This window comes from Salminus brasiliensis, chromosome 3, assembly GCF_030463535.1.
Source record: "Salminus brasiliensis chromosome 3, fSalBra1.hap2, whole genome shotgun sequence".
Lineage (NCBI taxonomy): Eukaryota > Metazoa > Chordata > Actinopteri > Characiformes > Bryconidae > Salminus > Salminus brasiliensis.
The window spans coordinates 4,392,686-4,414,988 of record NC_132880.1 but is presented as its reverse complement, the minus strand read 5'-3'; the positions used below and the strand labels follow the sequence as shown (position 1 = coordinate 4,414,988).

Here is a 22,303-nt window from a genome sequence, read left to right as displayed (position 1 = left end):
GGAAGCCTGGAGCATAGAAGTGTTAACTGCATGTTAACTGGTGCTGTGCTCCATTTGAAAATCCAATATGGCCGCTCCACACGTCAACAGTAGTCAAAGCAGTAGTCGTACACAGTTTATCGGCACTGTCCAACGTCTTTCTGTGGACACGTTTCCATAAATGCTAAATTATTGCATTATTATCTACTGGTGTCGCCATCAATGCTAGCTAGCTAGATATCTGTCTGTCAAGCCAGCTGGCTAGCCAGCCAGCCATATATCTGTCTGTCTGTCTGACCATCAAACCACCTAGCTAACTAGCTTGCCATCCACATGACTGTGTAACTAACCCTATATTTATCCAGCTAGCCAGCCATCTATCTACCAAACCCTCCATTTTTAGCTAGCTAGCTGTCTACCAAGCCAGCTATCCATCCGTCAATCTCCCAAACGCTTAATTTGTTTAGCTAGCCAGCTATATTTTAAACCGGCTAGCCAGCCATCTCTTCAACTGGCCCTACATTTAGTTAGCTCTGCCTATTAAGCAGCTGTTTACCAGTCTATCAACCAAGCCTACTATGCATCTAGCCATCTGTCTAACCAGCTTCATACATTCAGAGACCTTCAGATTAGCGAGTGCTCTGAAACGGTAGGACTGTATCTAAGCTCCGTGGCTCTCTTCTGGATGTCACAGACTCTTGAGCCTTCCTCAGACGGGCTCACTAATGACCGCATACCGGACTCTTTAAATATGCGAGGGTTCAGTGTTTCAGATACCTGCATTTCCAGTCTTCCCTCTCCAGAGAGATCAGACGAGGGCTGGAGGTGTGTGTGTTTGTGTGTGTGTCCCGGCCCAGCCTAACCAATGTGCGGACTACTGTTCAGCTGCAGCATGATGAACAGGTAGTCTGAACACTGGGCAGGCGGGGGGGAGGGGAGGGTTTTTGGAGAACGGTCGGACGGATCGCAGGTCACTGCCCTGGACACGGAGAGAAAAGAGCAAACATTCAACTTTCAACTCGGCCACACACTGATAAAGCCACCAAATGCGTGCGAGCACACACACACACACACACACAAGTTGTTTCTTAACCTTAGATTGAATAAAATTAAATCCTGTGCAGAATAAATTATAAAAGCTTGGCAGCTTCCAGAACAAGAATCCGGAGTTAACCGGATAGTTGGGAGGGAAAGGGATTTTTTTTATGAGTTGTAGATGATTCTTAAAATTAATACCTAAAATATTTCACACAAAAAAGCCTATTGGAATGATGCATTTGGTCCATGCCATCTCCGAAATGGGAATTTTCTGTTATTCCGGTTCATTTTGGAGCTTTTCTATCAGTCCATTCATCATTAAATTACGGCACAATCTAAAAAAAAACAAAAAAAAAAAACTTCCAGATTCTCATTACGGAAAAATATGGAGAACAGGACACATTTCAAATGAGCTAGTTCCTTTAGCAATGATGGATCTCCAACTATCCAGCTCTGTCTGAGTTCCCCCTGCTCGAATATGAGGCTGCTCCTCATCATGTAAAGCGGGTTCCGCTCGCGCTCGGAATAATCGGAATATGCACCGGAGCGCGGCTCAGGAACGTTTACATTAAATACTGCATTAAACTGAAACACAATGCATGATGTATACTTACCGTGTGAGTGTGTGTGCACGCGCGGCTGTTCGTGTATGTGTGTGTATGTGTGTGTCCCGGGCCTGGACAGGGTCTTCGTTCAGACACACGCGCAGCACACACATACGAGATCGTCGCCCTTTTTGTCCTGTCCAGTCGAGATGCCCACAGCTTTCGCCCCTCGTCGCTGCGTTGTCCACGCCAGAACTCGCAGACGCACCGAGGCCGTGAAAACGGGAAAGGGAGCGGGAGGACGAGTGTAGCCGGGACAGACGCTGGAAGCGGAGTGACGTGGCACACTGAAATGTTCCAGCCAGGATCCGACTTTGGAATTTGCAGGAAATCGTACTGGGTTACTGGGGGGGCTGGGGAGGCTGGGTGGTTGGTGTGTGTGTGTGTGTGTGTGTGTGTGTGTGTGTGTGTGTGTGTGTGTGTGTGTGTGTGTGTGTGTGTGTGTTGGGGGCAGGGAAGTTGAGTTCTGAGTGATGTAACTGTTGGGACCACAACTTTTGCGCGCTCTCTCTCTCTCTCTCTCTCTCTCTCTCTCTCAGTGCATACATAAATGTTTCCAGATGCTTCTCCTCAACAGAGAACTGGCAACCCCCACCGCTGTACTACACACACACACACACACACACACACACACACACACACACACACACACAGCTCTCTAGATTGGTGGTCCGTTATTAAAGCAGTGGATTTGTTTGCCCTCAGTGAACTCGGGTTTAAGTGAGTCTGTTTAGCTGTGAAGGTAAACTGTGAGGCTCTCTCTCTCTCACTCACTCTCACTCTCTGTGTGTGTGTGTGTGTGTGTCTCTCTCTTTAGGAGAAGGAGAAGAAGTACATGCTTCCTCTGGATAACCTGAAACTGAGAGATGTGGAGAAGGGCTTCATGTCCACCAAGCACATCTTTGCTATCTTCAACACTGAACAAAGGTCTGTGTGGGTCTGTGTGTGTCTGCGTGTGTGTGTTAGAGTCTTTAGGTTCTGACTGGTCTGTGTGTGTGTGTGTGTGTGTGTGTGTGTGTGTGTGTGTGTGTGTGTGTGTTGGCTCCTGCAGGAACGTCTATAAGGACCTGCGTCAGATCGAGCTGGCGTGTGACTCTCAGGACGACGTGGACAGCTGGAAGGCTTCGTTCCTCAGAGCTGGAGTTTACCCTGAGAAAGATCAGGTACCGCCGCCACTGGACTGCCCCGTTCATTCAGCTGAACATCTCCCTTCACCAGTAGTATAAAGCCAGTTTCTCTGCAGATACACACACTCTGTCCTAATGGAGCAGATCAACATGAACCTATTGGCACTGTGCTGCCTAATACCAGCTGTGGGCTAGAGAGGGGTATAAACACCCCCCCAGCAGTGGAAGAGCTGTGTTCTCTGAAATGATGGATGGTGGTGCTCCATCCTGTACTTTTAGGATGAGGTGGGGCGTGGATCTTCCAACATCCTGACTTCACCAATACTCCAATACTGGCTGAATGCAGTGAAATTCTCACAGCAATGCTCCTCCAAAATCTAGTATTAGTATTAGCAATTGATTTGGGGAAACGCAACAAATGAGCTGGTGTCCAAATACTTTTGTCCATATAACAATACAGAACATTAAAATCATAAAATCAGAAATTTGAAATGTATAACATTTGATGGTTAGTTTACTGACCTGAGAAGCAGCTCTGGGTCCGAGCTCTGGGTAAAACGTGCTGTGGTGCCCCCTGGTGGACAGATGACAGGAATGCTTGTATGAGCTGCTACAGGCGTGCCAGTCATTTAAGCCCCATCAGCTCAGGCTACATCTTCAGGATAAATCAGTAGAAATACACGCCCATAAAATGTCCAAATGTTTGTGGACAGCCCTTCTAATGAATGCTTTCAGCTACTGTAGAAGTACTGCTAATAGAATAGGACTACTTGGAGCTGATTAGCATCAACCTATTGACAACATGCCTAAAACCAGGCATGGGCTAGAGGGGTATGAAGCCCCTCAGCATTGAGCTGTGGAGCAGTGGAACTAACTGTGTTCTCTGGAATGATGGATGGTGGTGCTCCATCCAGTACTTTTGGGATGATGAGGAGCGAGATGTTTAACTGCCTAAAACTGTGTGTGTTTGCAGACTGAGGCAGAGGATGCTGCTCCAACAGATACCTTCTCAATGGACCCTCAGCTGGAGAGGCAGGTGGAGACTATCCGGAACCTGGTGGACTCGTACATCGGCATTGTCAACAAGTCCATCAGAGACCTGATGCCCAAAACCATCATGCACCTCATGATCAACAGTGTAAGTGAAAACCTGCCCATCAATATTTTTTTCCTCAATCAATCTAACAATTTTTTTTTTCTCAATGAACGACTCATGTATTGATTATTCGGTGCTGTTGTGCACACCCAGCCCAGTAGTGAAAACCTACATCAGGAGAGTATAGAAGTGAAGCTAAACAGGCTAAAAGCTAACACTAGGCTGACCAGAAAAGGGACAATATCTGGAGGAGGCCCTACTGTGGGTAACTGCACAGGGCAGCCAGTGAATTGCGTTACAGAGGAGAAGCTGGAGAAGCGAGAGGTTGCTAGGCTAAAAGCTAACCCAGCCAATTCTGTACAATCTCTTGGGACAGCTACCTGGACACCATGTGAACTGAACAAAGAGAGGACATTAACACTAGATGCAATGATCGTGTTCTTGTTGCAAGGCTAGGCTTGGCTAGGCGGCTCCTGTGAGTTGTTGGGGGTGTAAACCAGTCAGTAACAACACAGCTCACCATTTTGTCATTTCATTATCAGGTAAAATAACAGGGTGGTAAAAAGGCTTGTAAAACCACATCTGGGCGTTTTACCCCCAAACCCAGGTCACACACTTACTATTTGTACATCAAACAATACGGCGTGCTTCCCATTCCCTTCCGTTCTATAGAAAAGAAGCCAAAACTGTCCACCATGAAAAATATTTGCCACCAGAGTCTGTGCAGTAGAGACCAGAGGCGGAGCCAAACTCTCCTACTCATTTCCTAGCCCCACCCCTTCTCCCAGACCAAGCCTTTAGTCTCAGACCGCCTTCATTGAGCTTCCAGCGCAGAAGCAGAGCAGTCTATCCGGTAAGTGGACACTCCAACAGTAAAAGTGCAGCCCATGGAACTCCATGTAATGGACAGAAACAACCGGTCTCTTCCATCCAATCCTGTCAATCACTTCATTCCTATGTGTAGCCCCGCCTTCTTACAAGGTAAAAAGGTAAAGTAAAGGTAAAGGTGCACGTATTTGTCACTGTACAGTGTACAGCGAAATGTGTCCTCCGCATTTAACCCATCTGGTAGTGAACACACACTCACACACACACATGTGTTAGGGGCAGTGAGTACACACACACACCCAGAGCGGTGGGCAGCCAACTCCAGCGCCCGGGGAGCAGAGAGGGTAAAGGGCCTTGCTCAAGGGCCCAACAGTGGCAGCTTGCCGAGCCCGGGAATCGAACCCACAACCCTGTTATCGACAGCCCGGAGCTCTAACCGCTGAGCCACCACTGCCCCACTACAATAGAGCAGAGTAAAGGCCTAAAATGGGCCTGTATCTGCACCGGGGAAACCTAACTGCTAGAATTTGGAGACACTGGAGATGAAGATACTGCTAAGAGGAGAAAAATGAGATGGAAAATGGGAGGAGTTTTGTCACTGAAACGTATGGGAATGGGCGAGGCTACACATCATACTGCGACCAGCCAGCAGAGGCGCTGCACCTGTGGTTGCTGCACTTTTGAGAGACTCTGAGCTGTCAGTTTTCTAGTGTCATTGATCTGTACAGTCAGAGGAAAATCTTATTATGAAAATGTAACCATTCATGGTTTCCCACTGTGTGTTTGTGTGTGTAAGTAAGTGTGTGAGAGAGAGAAGTGGCTGGGTTTTGGTTTGACTGAGTTGGCTTTCAGAATGATGCTATTCTGGAAAAATGCAAGCTTGCTCTCAGCACACCAAACATTTACGTTCATCTGGTTCTTCTGTTCTTATTGTGGTGTCCCTGAGAGAGGTCAGGGGCTTAATTTCCCAAAAGCTCTGCATGGTAACATGATCTTGGTGCAGATAAACCGAAACCTCTTCCAGTAGAGGTAAGCAGCCTGATGCTTAACTGTGCTACTGGTATTGGTGGTAAAAGTATCGGTACGTTAATCTCAGCTCTTTTGAGACGAGATGAACGGCTTGTTCCATCAGTCAGCACACTCATTTAAGATGGACAGCGCATATAAACGGAACGTCTGCGTCTACGTCTGCGTTCAGGACTCCAGTTCTCATGTTCCTTGATTAAAACCGAAAGACGCTGTCGTTGAGTTCAGGAACCGGTTTGATTAGGTCATGGAGGTTTATACACTTCCAAATGTCCATATGCTTGTGGACACCCCTTCTGATGAATGCGAAGTACTGCCAATAGAACAGGACTCTCTGAAGCAAATAAACATTAGCCTATTGGCACCATGCTGCCTAATATTAGCCAGGTGTGGGCTAGAGGGGTATAAAGCCCCCCAGCATTAAGCTGTGGAGCAGTGGAAGAACTATGCTCTCTGGAATGATGATGGTGGAGCTCCATCCGGTACGTTTGGGATGAGGTGGGGTGAGGTGATCATCATCCAACATCCTGACCTCACTAACGCTCTCCTCTCTGAATGCAATCAAATTCTCACAACAAAAGCCGGATAAGCTCTGAATGAGCAGGTGTCCTAATAATTTTGTCCACACAGCGTATAAGTCGTCTCCTCTCTTCCCTGTGCTCTCTATCCAGGCTAAGGACTTCATCCACTCGGAGCTGCTGGCCTACCTGTACTCGTCAGGTGACCAGAACAGCCTGATGGAGGAGTCGGCAGACCAGGCCCAGAGGAGGGATGAGATGCTGCGGATGTACCACGCCCTCAAGGAGGCGCTCAGCATCATCGGTGACATCAGCACCTCCACCATCTCCGTGCCCGTCCCACCGCCCGTCAACGACAGCTGGATCCCGGAGGCCAGGTCGGCTGTAGGGCTCATTTAGACCTGCCAGACTTTATTGACCTCCTTAAAGAGATAGTTTGACCAGGTCACATGTAGGGCACATTTAGACTGGCCAGACTTTCCTGACCTCCTTAAAGAGATAGTTTGACCAGATCAGCTGTAGGGCACATTTTAGACCTGCCAGACTTTCTTGACCTCCTTAAAGTGATAGTTTGACCAGATCAGCTGTAGGGCACATTTTAGACCTGCCAGACTTTCTTGACCTCCTTTAAGCGATAGTATGACCAGGTCAGCACTAGGGCATGTTCAGACTTTCTTGACCTCCTTAAAGCAATAGTTTGACCAGATCAGCTATAGGGCACATTTAGACCTGCCAAATTTTCTTGACCTCCTCAAAGCGATCGTATGACCAGGTCAGCAGTAGGGCATGTTCAGACTTTCTTGACCTCCTTAAAGCAATAGTTTGACCAGGTCAGCTGTAGGGCACATTTAGACCTGCCAGACCTGACATCTTAAAGAAGAGGTGAGCAATTCCTGCTCAGTGTTTTGCTTTTTCAGCTGAAGCCCACCTGATTCAACTCCCTTGTTAGAGCAGAGAAATGAGCAAGCCGGGCTCCAACCCCTGTTGCCCACCCCTCCTTTAAAGCGACAGTTTGGGCGTGCTTTTGGCCCACCATTGTTTTTGTAAAGAGGGATTTCCTTTTAAACCAGACTTTATCATCATCTTTCTTTCACAGCCCCACCCCTCAGCGCAGACCACCCGCTTCAGCTCCACCTCCAAGCAGACCTCCAGCCGTCAGAGGGCCCACCCCTGGACCACCTCCTCTGAACCCCTCCACTTCTTACGTGGCCCCACCCATTCCCTCACGCCCAGGCCAGCCCATCAACGCCTTTGGAAACAGCAGCCAGGACCCTTTCAGCGCACCCCCTCAGATTCCCTCACGCCCAGCTCGCGTGCCCCCAGGGGTGCCCAGGTAAGGATGCCCTCATTTGGCCGGCCTCATCATTCACAAAACACCTCAGAGTGGGATGCAGGACAGTAGCCTCCTCTGGGGGTGTACATCAGTACTGAAAAATAAGCCTGCAGTTTCATCAGTTAGCTCCTGAGATTAAACGCCCTCAGCCAGGCGCTTCAGTTCTGCGTATTTTGAGGTCCAAGTTATGTAGTTCTGAAAGAGTTGGACCCACATAGAGGCTAAATCCATCCACCAATCAGTGAAGCTTTATTTCCATTCAGAATGCATTGAGGGTGACCCTCATTTTCAATAAAGCTCGCAGTGTTCGCAGTAAACTGCAATTGAAAAAAAAAAACCATTCATATAAAAAATAATAAATAAAAAAAATATTAAATCAAATTATTGAAGGTAAATTAAGAAATAAAAACAAATTTACAAAAAATATAATAATAGAATATATAATAGGAATGAAAGTAAATAATATAAAAATAATAATAAATATTAAGATGTTAAATGTTAATATGATGTAAAATAAATGTGAAACTAACAGAAATAAATCAAATTCAAGATAAAAAAAACAAAACAAAAAGGTAAGGTTTTTAAACAACCAACAAAAAATAAAATGCAAAACAAGAGTTTGGTCAAAAAAGGAGACTAAATTATTTAAGATGACTGCAATAGTAACAATAATCATCATCATTATACTAATAAAAACAAGAAGAAACTGGAAAATAAATACAGGTGAAAATATGAATAATAAAAATAAGCAAATAAAATCGGTGAAAAGTCAAGTCAGCTAAAACAGTTAGAGACAGAATGAACTCCTGCAGCGCTCATTTGGTCCCGCTCTGCCTGGGTGGAGCTCAGGTGCTGGTTCAGGCCTGCTTATGGAGGTGTTCTGTGGAAGCTCGGTCAGGCCGGCCGCAGCTCACTGTGGATTTACTGATCTGCCGATGTTCCAGTGATCATCTCACTGCTCTGCGCTGAGCACTCTCTCTCTCTGTGTGTGTGTGTGTGTGTGTGTGTGTGTGTGTGTGTGTGTGTGTGTGTGTGTGTCCTTAATACTCAGATCACTCAGTTTCAGTTTTCTCGCAGCAAATTATCACTAACGTCACGACTACGCCACCCCCCCACTCCCTCACCCCTCTACGCCTGTTTCTGTACACTTAATCCTCTCTCTCTCTCTCTCTCTCTCTCTCTCTCTCTCTCATATCTCTCTCTCTCTCTCTGTTTGGGTGTGTGTGTGTGTGTGTGTGTGTGTGTGTGTGTGTGTGAATTGTAGAGCCGCAGTCCAGCATTCCTCCAGCAGATCTGTCATTCTTGATTCTCACCCACTCACACTTTCTCTCTCTCTCTCGTTTTCTCTCTCACGCTTCATTGTTTCTCTCCTAACTCTCACCCTCCCACTCTCCGTATCTCACTCGTCTCTTGCTTTTTTTTTCTTTTTTTTTTCTTTCTCCCTGCAGCCGAAGACCCCCCGGCGCCCCCCATCGGCCCACCATAATCCGCCCCGCAGAGCCTTCCCTTCTAGACTAGGAGAGTAGGCCCGCGCTCCCCACTCAGCTGCGAAACGGGGCCAACGTCAAAAGAGAGAGTGAGCGAGTGACAAAGAGAGAGTGTAGAGAGAGGGAGGGAGAGAGAGAGAGAGAGAGAGCGAGCGAGCGATGTGGGGCTGCAGGGCTCGAGCACTGCAGGTTAATGTGAATATGCACATCCAGCCTGACCAACAGACCTGTCTGATTCCCTCAAACTGTCGTCCGAACGCTGCTAATTTCCTCCTGTACTTCTGTCTAGAGCCCTGGGGACTGAGTTTAGGCTCCAGATCTGAAACCATTTCCACCTTTCTGGTTTGTTCTTGAATCTTGAGAGGGGTGTTTTTGAGTTTTAGTTTTTTTTGGTGGGGTGGGGTGGTTTGTGCTGAGGTGGTGTGCTTGGCTTCCAGACTGTTATTTCTCAGTTGACCACCAGAGGGCGCCTTGTTATACCCATGGCTCTGGTTTTGCTTTGAGTGTGGGGTATTTCCGTGTTCTCGGAGTGGTGGACCAGCTGGAGTTTTCTGTAAAAGGCTGTTTTACTGGCTAGTGGTGGTCCAACTAGCCAGACCCTTCCACTCTCCAGCTTTTGGCGTCTCTCGAGCCCAGTTTGAGACTGTGTGTAAAGTACACACATTCGGGAATGGGTGGTTTTGGGAAGGGGGGGGGGGGGGTTCTGTTCTCTCGACTAACTGATATCATGCTGAAAACAAGATGTCGTTATGGTTCTCCTAATATGAGGAATTTCATTTTCTTCGTTCCTTCTGGGGTTTTCTTTTTAATACGCGTGTACATAGCTCATCGGACACCCAGTTCACTCTGAGATCGGGGGAAAACGGATGTGAGATCGTAGACACACTAGGCTCTTTGTCACTAAACGAGAAATGGGCACTTCGGCAACGGTCATCACGACCAGTGACTGTAAATACACGCCGGGTGGGGAAGGGCGGGAAACATGCTGGGAATCGTGGAATTTCGTTAAACAGCACTTAGTCTTTGAAGGTGTGTCGGGGAGGTTTGATTGGCCGAGCTGTGGTGCGTGCCTGCGTGTGTGTGTGTGTGTGTGTGTGTGTGTGTGTGTGTGTGTGTGTGTGTATGCATTTTTGTTTATTGTAATAATCTGTATATGAAAATAATCCTGGAAGCACAATAACCACTCGAGATTTTGGGCCTGAGGGGAGGGGCTTGTTTAAGATGACGTGTCAGCCGTGTTTTAGCCTTCCTGTACGTTAACATAGTTCTAGCTAGCTTAGCTCTGGTTCGGATCCAATAATTTAAGTTAATCTCTCGAGGCCTTACGATTGCCGTTGTTTCACGATCAGGGAAGGACAGGGTGTCAAATAGGGGCGTCAGAGGGAAGCTGGCGGGCACAAGCAATCTGAAGAGCACTGGAGTGGGGCAGGTTGACCCTATAGAGCTTAATGTGGCTGATGTGGACTAGATACTGGCTGGTTCTCCAGTTAGCACTGCAGGAAAATGAGACCTCGGCAAGTAAAATCCTCTAAAATCGAGTCCAGGTGTTTCATGTTGCTCATTTTGAGGCTGTTGGAGGAATCTTATGAGGATCTGGACCTTTCATGTACTTTTATCTAGAGCGTATCTTTTAAATTGGCTTATTTCCAAAAACAAGCTTAGAAAAGATGCACTATGTGGACAAAAGTATTGGGACACCCACTGAAATCAAAGGTATTGAAAAGAGTTTCTCCTGCTTTTGTTGGAGTAACGGTCTCTACTGTCCAGGGAAGAAGACTTTCTACTAGAACTGGAGAGATTTGCATTCAGCGACAAGAGCCTTGGTGAGGTCAGGATGTTGGATGATCACCTTAACCTTACCTTATCCCAGAAGTATTGGATGGAGCACCACCATCCATCATTCCAGAGAACACATTTGCTCCACAGCTCAATGCTGGGGGGCTTTATACCCCTCTACTAGCCCACACCTGGCATTAGGCAGCATGGTGCAGAATGCAGAAGGGGTGTCCACAAATATTTGGCCATGTCGTGTATCTAAGAAACGACGCTTTAAGCAAGACCTTTCGCTTGCTTGGATGAAATGAGCAGACAGTTTATCTGTATCTGTGTCCTGAAGCGAGTTCCTTCTTCAGCTTCTCAGAATGAGGAATGTGACACACGTCCTCACAGGCCACAATAGCGTTGTCTGGAGCCAGGCTTAAAAGGGGCAGAGTGACCCCATCATGCTAACGTGGCTAACTGTGAATGACGGACCCAGACCCAGGCGCCCCCTTCCCCCGAGTGGTTGCATGGGATCAGCTGGTCACCCTTCGCTCACTGTAAGCCACGTTACCCCAACTCCCACCCCCCTGCTTCAAAGCCAGCTCCAGACGAATGGCAGCCAGGCTATTTGAAAACATGCCAGCAGGGTCACAAAGCGGAGAGTCGGGCACATGCAGGTGTACAGGGACCGCGATGCGTTGTGGAAACAGAAGGTGCGACGAGTGCTGACCGGAAGCAGAGGAGGTCAGGAAGCGTAATAATAATAACCAAATAGGCGAGGTTTTAACGTAGCTGTGGTTTCTACTAATAGACGCACTAACAGGGCTGCTGGACGGGACGGCTTTGGGAATACGGGCGTTTCTCCGAGTGTATTATTCACAACCCCGGGCATTTGTCATTGACTTTTTTGATTTTTTTTTTTTTTCTCCAATGTGTCTTTCTCCCCCCTGTTGACCGAGGCCAGTGGTTCCCTACCCTGCTTCTGGATCTGGAGGACCCTCTGCCCTGGCAGCTACCCAGATAATCAGCTGATTGATTAACAAGCCCTTCCTGAGATGAAGGTGGAGTGCACAGGGCAGGAGGTTCGGTCTGGACCTGGACCAGGGTAGGCAACCGTTGACCTAGAGGTTCCTTCACTGTGCAGGGCAGCTTGTAGACCCTTCAGTCTGCAGACCAGGTGAAGAGGGGGCTAGATGGTCCTGTGGGTTTTCCTATTACTTCTGATGGAATTGCAGAATGAGGAGGGTTTGGTGTTCGGTTTTAACTGATGAATTGGAAGCGTGGTGGTGGAGATGATCATAATAATAATAATAATAATGATGATGATCCTTTGTTTTTCCACACTGCAAAAAATGATCTGCAGAAGATTATTTAACTTTTAATTTAAACCTTTTTTGCTTGTTTTAAGTCATTTTATCTGCTGAAAGTGTCGAATTCTGTCGAAAATATGCAACTAATTTAGCTTATTTCAGAACCGAAAGCAGATGATTTGGCTTTTCTCACTAAATAATTATAATAGACTTTTCACCAGATAAAATGACTTCCAACATGGAAAAATGAGAAGATTTTAGAAGTTCAGATGGTTTCACACGTGGCATTAACACAAGAGATCCTTTTTTGCAGTGCACTTTGGACTGATTATGGTTTAAAGATTTGTGTGGAGATGAGGTGGAGACGGGCAGGGGAAGGATGCTGAAGACGCGCCCTGCCATGAGAACCTGTTAGGCATTGCGCAACACTTTGGCAACACTGGCTGATGTTCTTCTAAACTCTGCAGCTTCTCTCTGGGCAGGTGTCAGAACTTTCGCTCAGGCCTCGCTTTGACTGTATTAATGCATGGCGTGGCTACAATGAAGGACACTGGGATGTTTTAAGTGTTTTGGGGTATTTTTGTTTGTTTTTCAGAATTTTATGTAGTGTTTTATTTGGAAATGGCATATTGCCACGGTTACGAAACCTTGTATCTCAGAAATGGTCAAAAATGGCTAAAAAGAAAGTAGACGTAGACGTTGGATTGGCTCAAAAACATAGAACATTTACATCGATCAGCCATAACATTAGTACCCCTATTGCCTAATGTTGCCACAACAGATCGGACCATTCAATGCATGGTCCCCACAAGACCTCTGAAGGCGCCTGTTAGCAGCAGATCCTTTATGTCCTGCAAGTTGTGAGGTGTGGCCTTCATGAGAATCAGTGAGCCTTAGCTGACCCTGACCCTGTCGCCGGTTCCTTGGTTATCCTTCCATGGAGCACTTTTCACTTTTGGTAGGTACTGACCCCCACAAGACCTGCCTGATGTTCTGACCCGGTCGTCTAGCGCCATCCTAATCTGGTCAGGATCTAGTCCGAGTGGCCCAGATTCTCATTCTTGCCTAATGTGCAGATCCCACTTCTTGCCGGACGCCACTGTAGATGGAGCAAACCACCCCCCACCCCCCTTCACCTGTCAGTGGTGCTAATGTTATGGCTGATCAGTGTGTATTAGAACTTGAACAGTCACCAAGCCCTACCAGCGTCATTGTAGCTACAAAGCCATGCTTCAGTCATATCTTCCAATAAACCTATTGGTGACCCAACCCCAGCTCTCTCCACGGTCATCTCTCGGGTTTTAAAGGGGGGGGGGGGGGGGGCAGTTGAGTTGACCACCTGTATAGTCGTTCACCTGTTTGCCTATTTGTGTTCCTTTTTTTTTGTTGTTTTTTTCCCCCTTGTGTGTTTTTGAAATCATAAATCCTTGTCAAGTGCCTCTGTAGGTGTTAATGCACTCTGAGCTGAGGACACGTGGCGAGCGTGGAATTGGAAAATGAGCTAATAAAGAGGTTGTGTACAATAAATAAAGGGACTGTCTGTGGTGATTGGTGTTTCCTTGTGTGCTGTGTTTCCTTCTTCTCTCCTCACCTCTTCATCTTCCTGGTTTGCTTTTTTTTATTATTTATTTTTTTATTAATTTATTTATCATCATTTTTTTCTCCCTCTCTCTCTATTCCTCCCTCTTCCTCCTCGTCCTACTGCATGCTGCTGTCCTTCCCCTTTTCAGTAACGGCGTCACGGCGGCCACAAAACCAAAAGGCCGCAGATATTACACTAACCACAGGACCTTTCCTAAAAGAGCGAAGAGCGAGCAGGGCTGGGCAGTCCCGTTCTTCGAAGAACACAACACTGCACAGGTTCAGGGCTTTCAGAGCCATCCTTTGACTCCTGACTTGAGCCACAAGGCTAGCTGTGTAGCTGTTAGGGCAACGGTTAACGGCTCATTAAGCTGTGGGTCAGTTGGTACTTCGTAAGAGGCTCTTGCCGTAGGACACACTGGTTTGAACAGAGTGTTGACTGCTGCTAACTCACTCACTCATTAGCCGTCTCCTAATGATTGCACCGATACGTTATATGGACAAAAGTACTGGGACGCCTACCGGAGCTTCTATGACGTCCTATTCTAAACCCATAGGCATTATTAATATGGAGCCGGACCCCATTTTCTCTCCGCTCTAACAGCAGCAGCAGGAGGTCTGGAGCTCTGCTGCAGTTATTGGAGGCTTTTCTGCACTCTGCTCTGAGCTCAGCACTTTACGTGGTCTTGCTGAGCTTCTGTGGTTCCTCTTAAATGCTTCCACTGTTCAATAATAATAATAATTATAATACCACTCACAGCTGATGGAGGAAGATCTAGGAGGGAGGAAAGTTCCCCAGCTGACTTGGCTTATCAACGGTCAAATGTGCTTTCTGACACGCTGCTCTAACTACAGTACAAGCAGAATTCTACTACTGCTGTCCTTCCTCTTTCAGTGTAATGTCACAGTGACCACAAACCCAAAGTGCTGCAGATATTGCACCAGTGACACAACCTTTCCAGAACACTTTCTCACCTCACAGAACTGGGTGTTCTCTGAAAGACGAGCCGGAGTGGGCAATTCCGTTCTTCACAGAACACAGCACTGACCACGACTGACCCTACCTTAAACACCCCCCCCCCCCAATCCCTTTCTAGTCGTAGTCACTATACTTTTCCAGTCCATGTCGTCTTGTGAAATGAGCGTAACTATGGCTGGACTGGAAGACTGGCCATGATGATGATTATTATTATTATTATTATTATTATTATTATTGCTTCATTTAACAGGAGTTTTGTGAGACGGATGTCTTCAGAGTGGGTGTAGGTGAGATACTGAGTCAGGTGTGCTTCATGGGGGGGGAAACAGTGCTGTCACCTTCAACAATAGGTCACTGGACTTCCCTGCTGATGTAATAGGAAGCCTTCTCTAGTGGTGTGATGTTGGTCTGACCATATAAGCTTGCTTTCCTTTATATATATATATGTATTATATAAACATATAAGATGTGTGTGTATGTATATATATATATATATATATTATAGAGATAGTTGTTACATTGAAATCCTCTTCAGAGACTAAATGTAAGTGGCTCATACACACTTTATAAGCACAGTTTATTGTGTCCACATTTTGTCCAGTTGTGTCAAAAAATACCAAAGATAAGAGTAAGGTACCATAAATCAGGAGTATCTCATTACAATTCAATAAGGTCAAATGAAAGAAAATGTCCTCAAGCCAAAGTCCAGAACATCAGGATGTCTGACCTGCGTTATATGCAGTGCTATAACCTGGATACTGCAGTAGCCTGGTAGTTCTGTCCACACCTCACCGTCAAGACTGAACGTCCAATCAATCAAGTCCGATCCAGCCGCCATGTGTGGTACCTTTCCTCTGACTCCCGCCGCTGTTCTCCGCCTCATCCCTGTAAGTGTATCACTCACTCGAGTCGCAGGCGTCACATGGTATTTACAGCGCATGTGATTGGGCTGTGAGTTTCCTGACTGCTAAACCTGTACCTGAAAGACGAGAATAGTGGCGCCAGTTGCGTCCGAACCACATCTGGACCATGGGCCGCCCGATTAGTGACCTCTGGAACAGTTGTTGTGATAGAGATGTGTGAGAGCGAAGAACCTTGGTTGAAACCTTGGCACCTTGATGTACTCTCCACCCTAAAAGTGGTTCTTCTAGGCATCGTTCCTAGAACCCTTTATAGGAGCTGCATTTCTAAGGTGTGTTTAAGGTTGTTTCCTGTAGAGGGTTTGTTTATTAAGAGTTTGGGCGTCTTTAACATGGGAAGTTAAGCATTGAATAATTGTTATTTTGGGGAAATGCTGCTCTTTGGGGTACTCCTACATTTCTACACTTTTTTACCCTAAGTTTTACTGGTTGGAAATGAAAGGAAGGCTGTAGAACCATGTTTCTGACTGTGAGACATATGTTGGGAAATTGTGGAACAGCTGGAAGATGAGCTAGAGCACCTTCATTCACCTCTGTTCTAGATCATCAGGGTTTTACTACACAGCCCGTTTCATCACCATCGAAAAACACTGCCAGTGAATCAGGACGGTCTGGAGCAGCCACGCAAATCACCATCCACTCCTAGACTGCTGGAAAGTGCTCCAGACAGAACCTCTGCGATAAATCTGACGGGCATTTTTGATCTATGACTAATAATCCATTATCAGTACCTAACCGACTGCCATCAAATCCTCATAGCAATGTTCCAAAATCAAGTGTAAGGCCTTTGCAGAAGAGTAGAGACTGTTCCTGTTACTGCAGTAAAACTAATCTGCCTATTATCACCCTTGATTTCAATGGCAAAACTGGAGGAGCAGGTGTCCACAAACTTTTGGACATATAGTGTATTGTATAGAGCTGCAGTTCGCAGAGTCATTCTCAGGAGTGAGAGCCCTTTTTTTAAGGCAACAACAGAAAACAACAACAAAAGAATTCAAACTCAACCCGTAACAACCATCAAGCGTTACGGGGTTTAGTGTGACGGGGTTGCAGGTTTTGTGCTAATGAGGCTAATGCTGTTCTATGCTAGTAAAGACTATTGCATAGATCAGTGTTTTCACATCAGAGGTTTCTGTACTTCTATACTTCTATATATACAGACGAGGGAAGATGATCATGCCTCGTTTAGACTCGTGGTCAAAGAGACTTTGATGATGTCACTTCCTCAAAATGATGTCAGAAAGATCAAACATTATTACTTTTTTTAACAGGGGGAGAAATGACAGCGTAACAGGGTTGAGAGAGGGACAAAAGAAAAAGCTGCAATATTTAGAAAAATATTATATATAAAATATAATTTTTGAAACAGAATATCAAATGAAACGTTTAGAAAATTTTGTGAAAAATATTATTTATGTTAATAAACTAAAAAGTGCTTTTTATTTTTTTTTAACCTTTCTAAACTTTTCTTTGTTTATGCTTTTAATAGTTTGTTAAATATTTATTTAATAATTTATTTAATATTTATTTAATATTTATTTAACTATTTATTAATAATATGTTAAATATTTATTTTAAAATACTTTAGCCTCACAAATACCAAAAAAAAAACTATTATATAATGTAATTTTCCTAACTGATTATATTTACCTTATCTAATGGACTTAAAGGGCACTGAATCCAGAGAACAGCCTGTTTATGAAACCTAAATATGACATGTCTTTAAAAGTTCATTGACATGTTCTTTAAGTCATTAAAGAACAAAAGTATTGGGACACTTGCTCACTCTCTGATTCTTCTTATATTAAGGCTATTAAAAAGAGTTGATCCTGCTTTTGTTGGAGTAGCTGTCTCCACGGTCCAGATTTTGGAGGAGCATTGCTGTGAGGATTTGATTGAATTCACAGACAAGAGCATTAGTGAGGTCAGGGTGTTGGATGATGGTCAACAGCCCACCTCATCCATAACAAACTCCACAACGAGCCAATAAGCACCACCCAACAGTTCCTCCACTGCTCCACAGCTCAATGCTGGGGGCTTTACACCCCTCTAGCCCACGCCTGGCATTAGGCAGCATGGTGCCAATAGGTTTATGCTTACTATCTGCTTCAGAGAGTCCTATTCTATTGGCAGTACTTCTTCTCTACAGGGCCTAGACACACTGTGTGTGTGTGTGTATTTGCACATCTGTGTCAGCAATTAGTGCAACACCAAGTAGCTGAATGCATGCGTTAGAAGGGGTGTCCACAAACATTTGGACATATAAAGTCGTAAAATGCCCTACAATGATCGCCCTTGACAACACTAAAGGTTACAGGTCCAATAAGGCTTGAGGCCATCTGATGTGTGTGTGTGTGTGTGTGTGTGTGTGTGTGTGTGTGTGTGTGTGTGTGATGGTGTAAATTAAGGTGGGTTCTCATGCCGTTTTCCGTTGCGGTTCTTCTCGAACAGACGTCCAGCTCCCCGGCGGAACCAGTGGTGATCCTGCTCCTGAACGGCCTGGACCTTGCTGCTGCAGTGGATTATGGGAAGTGAGGCCTGCCTAAAGGATGTGAAACCTGGAGCCTGTTTGCACTCAAGGACAGAACGTGTCACGTGTTTAAAGACCTTGTGTGGTTCTGCGTAGTGACTTCTCTAGTGAGGGACAACCTGCTAGGAGCTGGTTGGCTTAGCTCGGTCAAATGTACTCTACTGCACTCACCAGATCCTTAGACCTCCACCCCTCTCCACCACCAGCTGGGATGAAGCGGTCACAATAAACGGCTGAGGTGTAAACAAAGTCCTTCAGAGGGGTTTCTGAAGCGGGAAAATAGTTTACGGTGGTGGTGAATGGAACAAGACGAGGAAATAGTGGCCTAATTTATTTAAAAAAAATTTTTTTGTTAATTCATGGCGGAGGGATACATGCAGGGACGTCGTACGGCAAAATAGTCCCCAAAGACAACGTAGAGTTTCAGACTTCTCCATTATTTTAGTCAACGTAACATATAGAACTCGGACGACTCTCAAAGGTTCCCTGGTGGGTTTGGATAGTAAGGAAATGGCTATGTTTGTGTTGTTGTCATGGCAACAGACGCCTGTTTCCTTCACCACCGCTGTAAAGAAACTGGAGTGGGTAAGTGTCTCGGTAATCAACCATCTCACACCAAACCCCCCTCTGAACGACTTTCTTTAACATCTCAACCACCGAATCAACTGAGTCAACCGAATCAACCGATTCAGCTGATTCAGTATGAACTGATCTCAGTCCCAGTCCATAGAAATGTCCCATTTCCCGTCCGATTTCCCCTGATTTAACATCGTAAGGGCTTTGATACATAAGTGTCCAATGAACCACTGCCTTAAACATTCCCGATGGCTCTTCTATGTCGGTGTACTTCATCTACAGACGTTTTAAGAGTACTGTCACCAATAGAAGCCCAAGACCCCTGCTGACTGCTGATGTTCAGACTGCAGGCAGATTTGTTTCTCAGATCAGATCTGGTGAGATGACCGTCCACACGGTCACTTGCATGTGATCAGATTGGATTTGCATGTCCGGACATCACAAACCTCAACGCGGAGGCAGGAGAGGTGGGGGTTGCTCTGGATTTAAAGTGGGCATTGGCTGCGAGTCCAGATGATCAAAAATCGATCCGGATGCAATGTAGATTCACCAAAAATCGGATTTTCGCTGGCAGTCTGAACATAGCCCTAGAAACCTACGTCTTGGTTAGTATCAGATTCCACTCTGGTAAAACCCTTTCAGCCTAAAATCAGACCAGCAGTACAGTGAAAACTCTCACATTGGATTTCAAAGTGCTTTCATTTTCATAGCTGATCTCAGAGATGAGAGTTTCTTCTAGTAGAACCTGTATTGCTGGTGTGTTTTTAGGCTAAAAGAGCTTGCCATAGCTCCCTCTGTATTTACGGCAGTCACGTCCCAAAAACTAGATCAGATCTAGATCAGATCATCTAAGCCTTAGTGCTAAATTATAAAGTATACCTGTTTTTCTGGGAGTTTGAAGGACTATTCTGGGCTTAATCTTGTGTTTATATAATATTCTGTAACTCAACATAACCCTCATTTTTTGTTTATATCCTTTCCGTGTTTTCATCCATTAGCATTCTCTCACTACAACACCCAGCATGCACTGCGCCACAATCCAGAACTTGTAAATCCAGTCATGTAGAGACATCAGATTCTTAGAGATCCGGCCTAAGCTCCTCCTACCTTCAGGATACATCACCAGAAGGGGGTTTTCTTCATTTTTAAGACAGAAAATCTCTCACTTCAGAGATTCCTCCGCCGTTACTGCAGGAGGAGAGCAGGCCTGTTTACAGCAGATGTAGCAACGGTCATGTTTTTCATGTAGCCGGAGTACCCCTTTAATAGAGTCCCGATGTCTATGCAGTCGCCTACGATTACATAGCAGCAGAAAGTCCTTGTGTTCTGCCTTTAGAAGAGACAGTAAACATCTGTCAGCTGCGTGGACGTCCTTGAGAACAGCAATGATTACTGTAATTATTTAATTATTTAAGTAATTATATTAAAGTGCATTAGCTTGAATATGTGAGGTCATAGAGTGTTTTGGGGTACAGGGAAATATATTTATAAGGGACATAGGCGATTTACAGTTACAGCAGGGTAGGCAGGGTTAGATTTCCAGGAGCTACACGGATGATATTATAAGCTAAGGCCAATAACCGAAAACTGAAGCTTCACTTAAGCCTAACGAGGCCACAACCACGAGAATTACTGAAGCTGCCAATGAACTACAAACGACAAGCACAGTAATTCAGCCTTTTCCTCCAGGCAAAGCCATATGACACTAATCGTAGGGAACTCTGGTTTAGCCCTGCTTTGTTTTATGTGATTATAACCAGTGCTTTGAAAGGGAATCCAGCTGTTGCTTGTTTTTCCAAAATTTGACATAATTTGGCGTAAACAAAGTCATTCTGAGTGGGGTCTGGTGTGCAATGCCTTGTTGGGGAGAATTTTACAGACTCTATTTTCTTTACAGTGGTGGCGAATAGATCTAGGCGTCTTGCAAATATAGCAAATATGTCATTTTATATACTAACCAAACCCTCTTCCGAGTTGAAGATGCTAAAATAGAAGTAATTATTAAACATAAATAAATAATTAAAAACGTATCTCTCCGTCATGAATGTATTAAAAATAAAAACAAATTTATCTGATGAAATTTTGTGATGAAGCCTTTCAGACGCATTAAACTCTTCAGATGTCTGATCCCTCTTACCACCACTGTGAACAACGATGCCTCTAATTTGATCTGGAACTAAGCATTTCACACCGAACTCGATCTGAATGACTAGAAAGGGGGAAAAGTCAGGTCCGGAGATTAGAAATCCACCCCAGGATTTTGCTTCTACTGCCTGGGCAGCTCTGCCGCAGCTAAGCTGGATGGAAATTCAGGTCCGGAGAGTAGAAATCCACCCCAGGATTTTGCTTCAACAATCCTGGGGTGGATTTTTACTCCCTATGAAAGCCTTTGTTTACATCCAACCCCTTTAATTATGCAGTCATTTTGAAAGTTCAGTGGGGTTCCCCTTTAGTACAGCACTGGCAGTGTACGGTTGCTATACAGCGGAGCTTCAGCAATGGTAAAAAAAAAAATGAAGGAACCAATAGCAGATCTTTGGGAGGCCTACTGTTTCTTCTGCATGTATTCCTGTCAATTTTCTTTGTTTTTCTATCCACCAGTAGGCCAAACCATGTGTACACTGTAAAACCAGTCACCTGGTCAAGCCATATATAGCCTTAAAATAATTACTTCATGTTTTATATGAGCGAACATTGTTCAGGACAACCGTGATTGGTGTATAATATATGAAATGAATAAAAATGATCCAAAACACCATTTTCTTATCAGTGTACAACTGTAATGTATTGAATAAATGGACAAATGACCTGGAATTGGACTCCTAGAACCCTGCCTTAATGTTCCTGATTTTTTATTTGCATTAATTCTAATATAAAAAGGCCCTGAAAAGCTCTGCATATCAGTCTTGCTCGACTCTTCAGCTAATAACCATTCATACCATTCCACAGAAGCCACAAGACGACCATTCATCATGAGTTTATCACCTGCTGAACAGGAAAAGGGACTATATTACAAAAAAAAGGTACACCTCACTTTGCCATCAGCTGCCGGAGTCAGAGAGCGCACAATTGGGGGTAGATGATCACCTTTATTGTTACCAGCACTTTTACGCCTCCTTTTATTGCATAATTAAATGCTGATATTTTATGATTCACCCTCCAGAGTCCATACAGTTCAAATATGGATATTTTGAATCCATCATGGTTGTGATGTCATATTTACATCGCAACTCTTCTCCAGAGCGACTTACAAAAGAGCTTCACTGTTCACTCAGAAAATACCCTTAGGGGTCCAAAAGCCCCCTCTAATCTGAGATACTACTAAATACAGAAGTCAGTATGAAGACCACAACACTCTACACACTCCACACTCAGCCTAAGTACAAAGAGGAGGGTCTTCAGTCTGGGTTTAAAGACTGCGAGCGTTGGACTCCGTGGATCTTAAAGGATGGAGGGTCAATAAATAATGGCAACAATAAAGGTGATTAGGGGAGAGAGCGCCATCTACGCCCAATTGTGCTCTCTCTGACTCCGGCAGCTGATGGCAAAGTGAGGTGTACCTTTTTTTGTAATATAGTCCCTTTTCCTGTTCAACAGGTGATAAACTAA

The 22,303-nt window shown here is 45.2% G+C and overlaps 1 protein-coding gene across 5 annotated transcripts in view; it reads left to right on the top strand.

The window, feature by feature from the left end:
* Positions 1-21,495, top strand: part of dnm2a (dynamin 2a) — a 56,775-nt gene extending 35,280 nt beyond the window's left edge. For 2 of the 5 annotated variants that reach the window (XM_072675217.1, XM_072675215.1), the window contains 6 exons: positions 2,440-2,549; positions 2,674-2,785; positions 3,723-3,887; positions 6,371-6,594; positions 7,314-7,550; positions 8,999-9,724. In XM_072675217.1, the coding sequence (XP_072531318.1) occupies positions 2,440-2,549; positions 2,674-2,785; positions 3,723-3,887; positions 6,371-6,594; positions 7,314-7,550; positions 8,999-9,068 (918 nt within the window). In that variant the 3' untranslated portion in view covers positions 9,069-9,724. Of the gene's footprint in view, positions 1-2,439; positions 2,550-2,673; positions 2,786-3,722; positions 3,888-6,370; positions 6,595-7,313; positions 7,551-8,998; positions 9,725-18,039 lie in introns of those variants that run through there. The other 3 variants (XM_072675216.1, XM_072675214.1, XM_072675218.1) reach the window with 2 other exon arrangements.
* Positions 21,496-22,303: the final 808 nt, after the last annotated feature.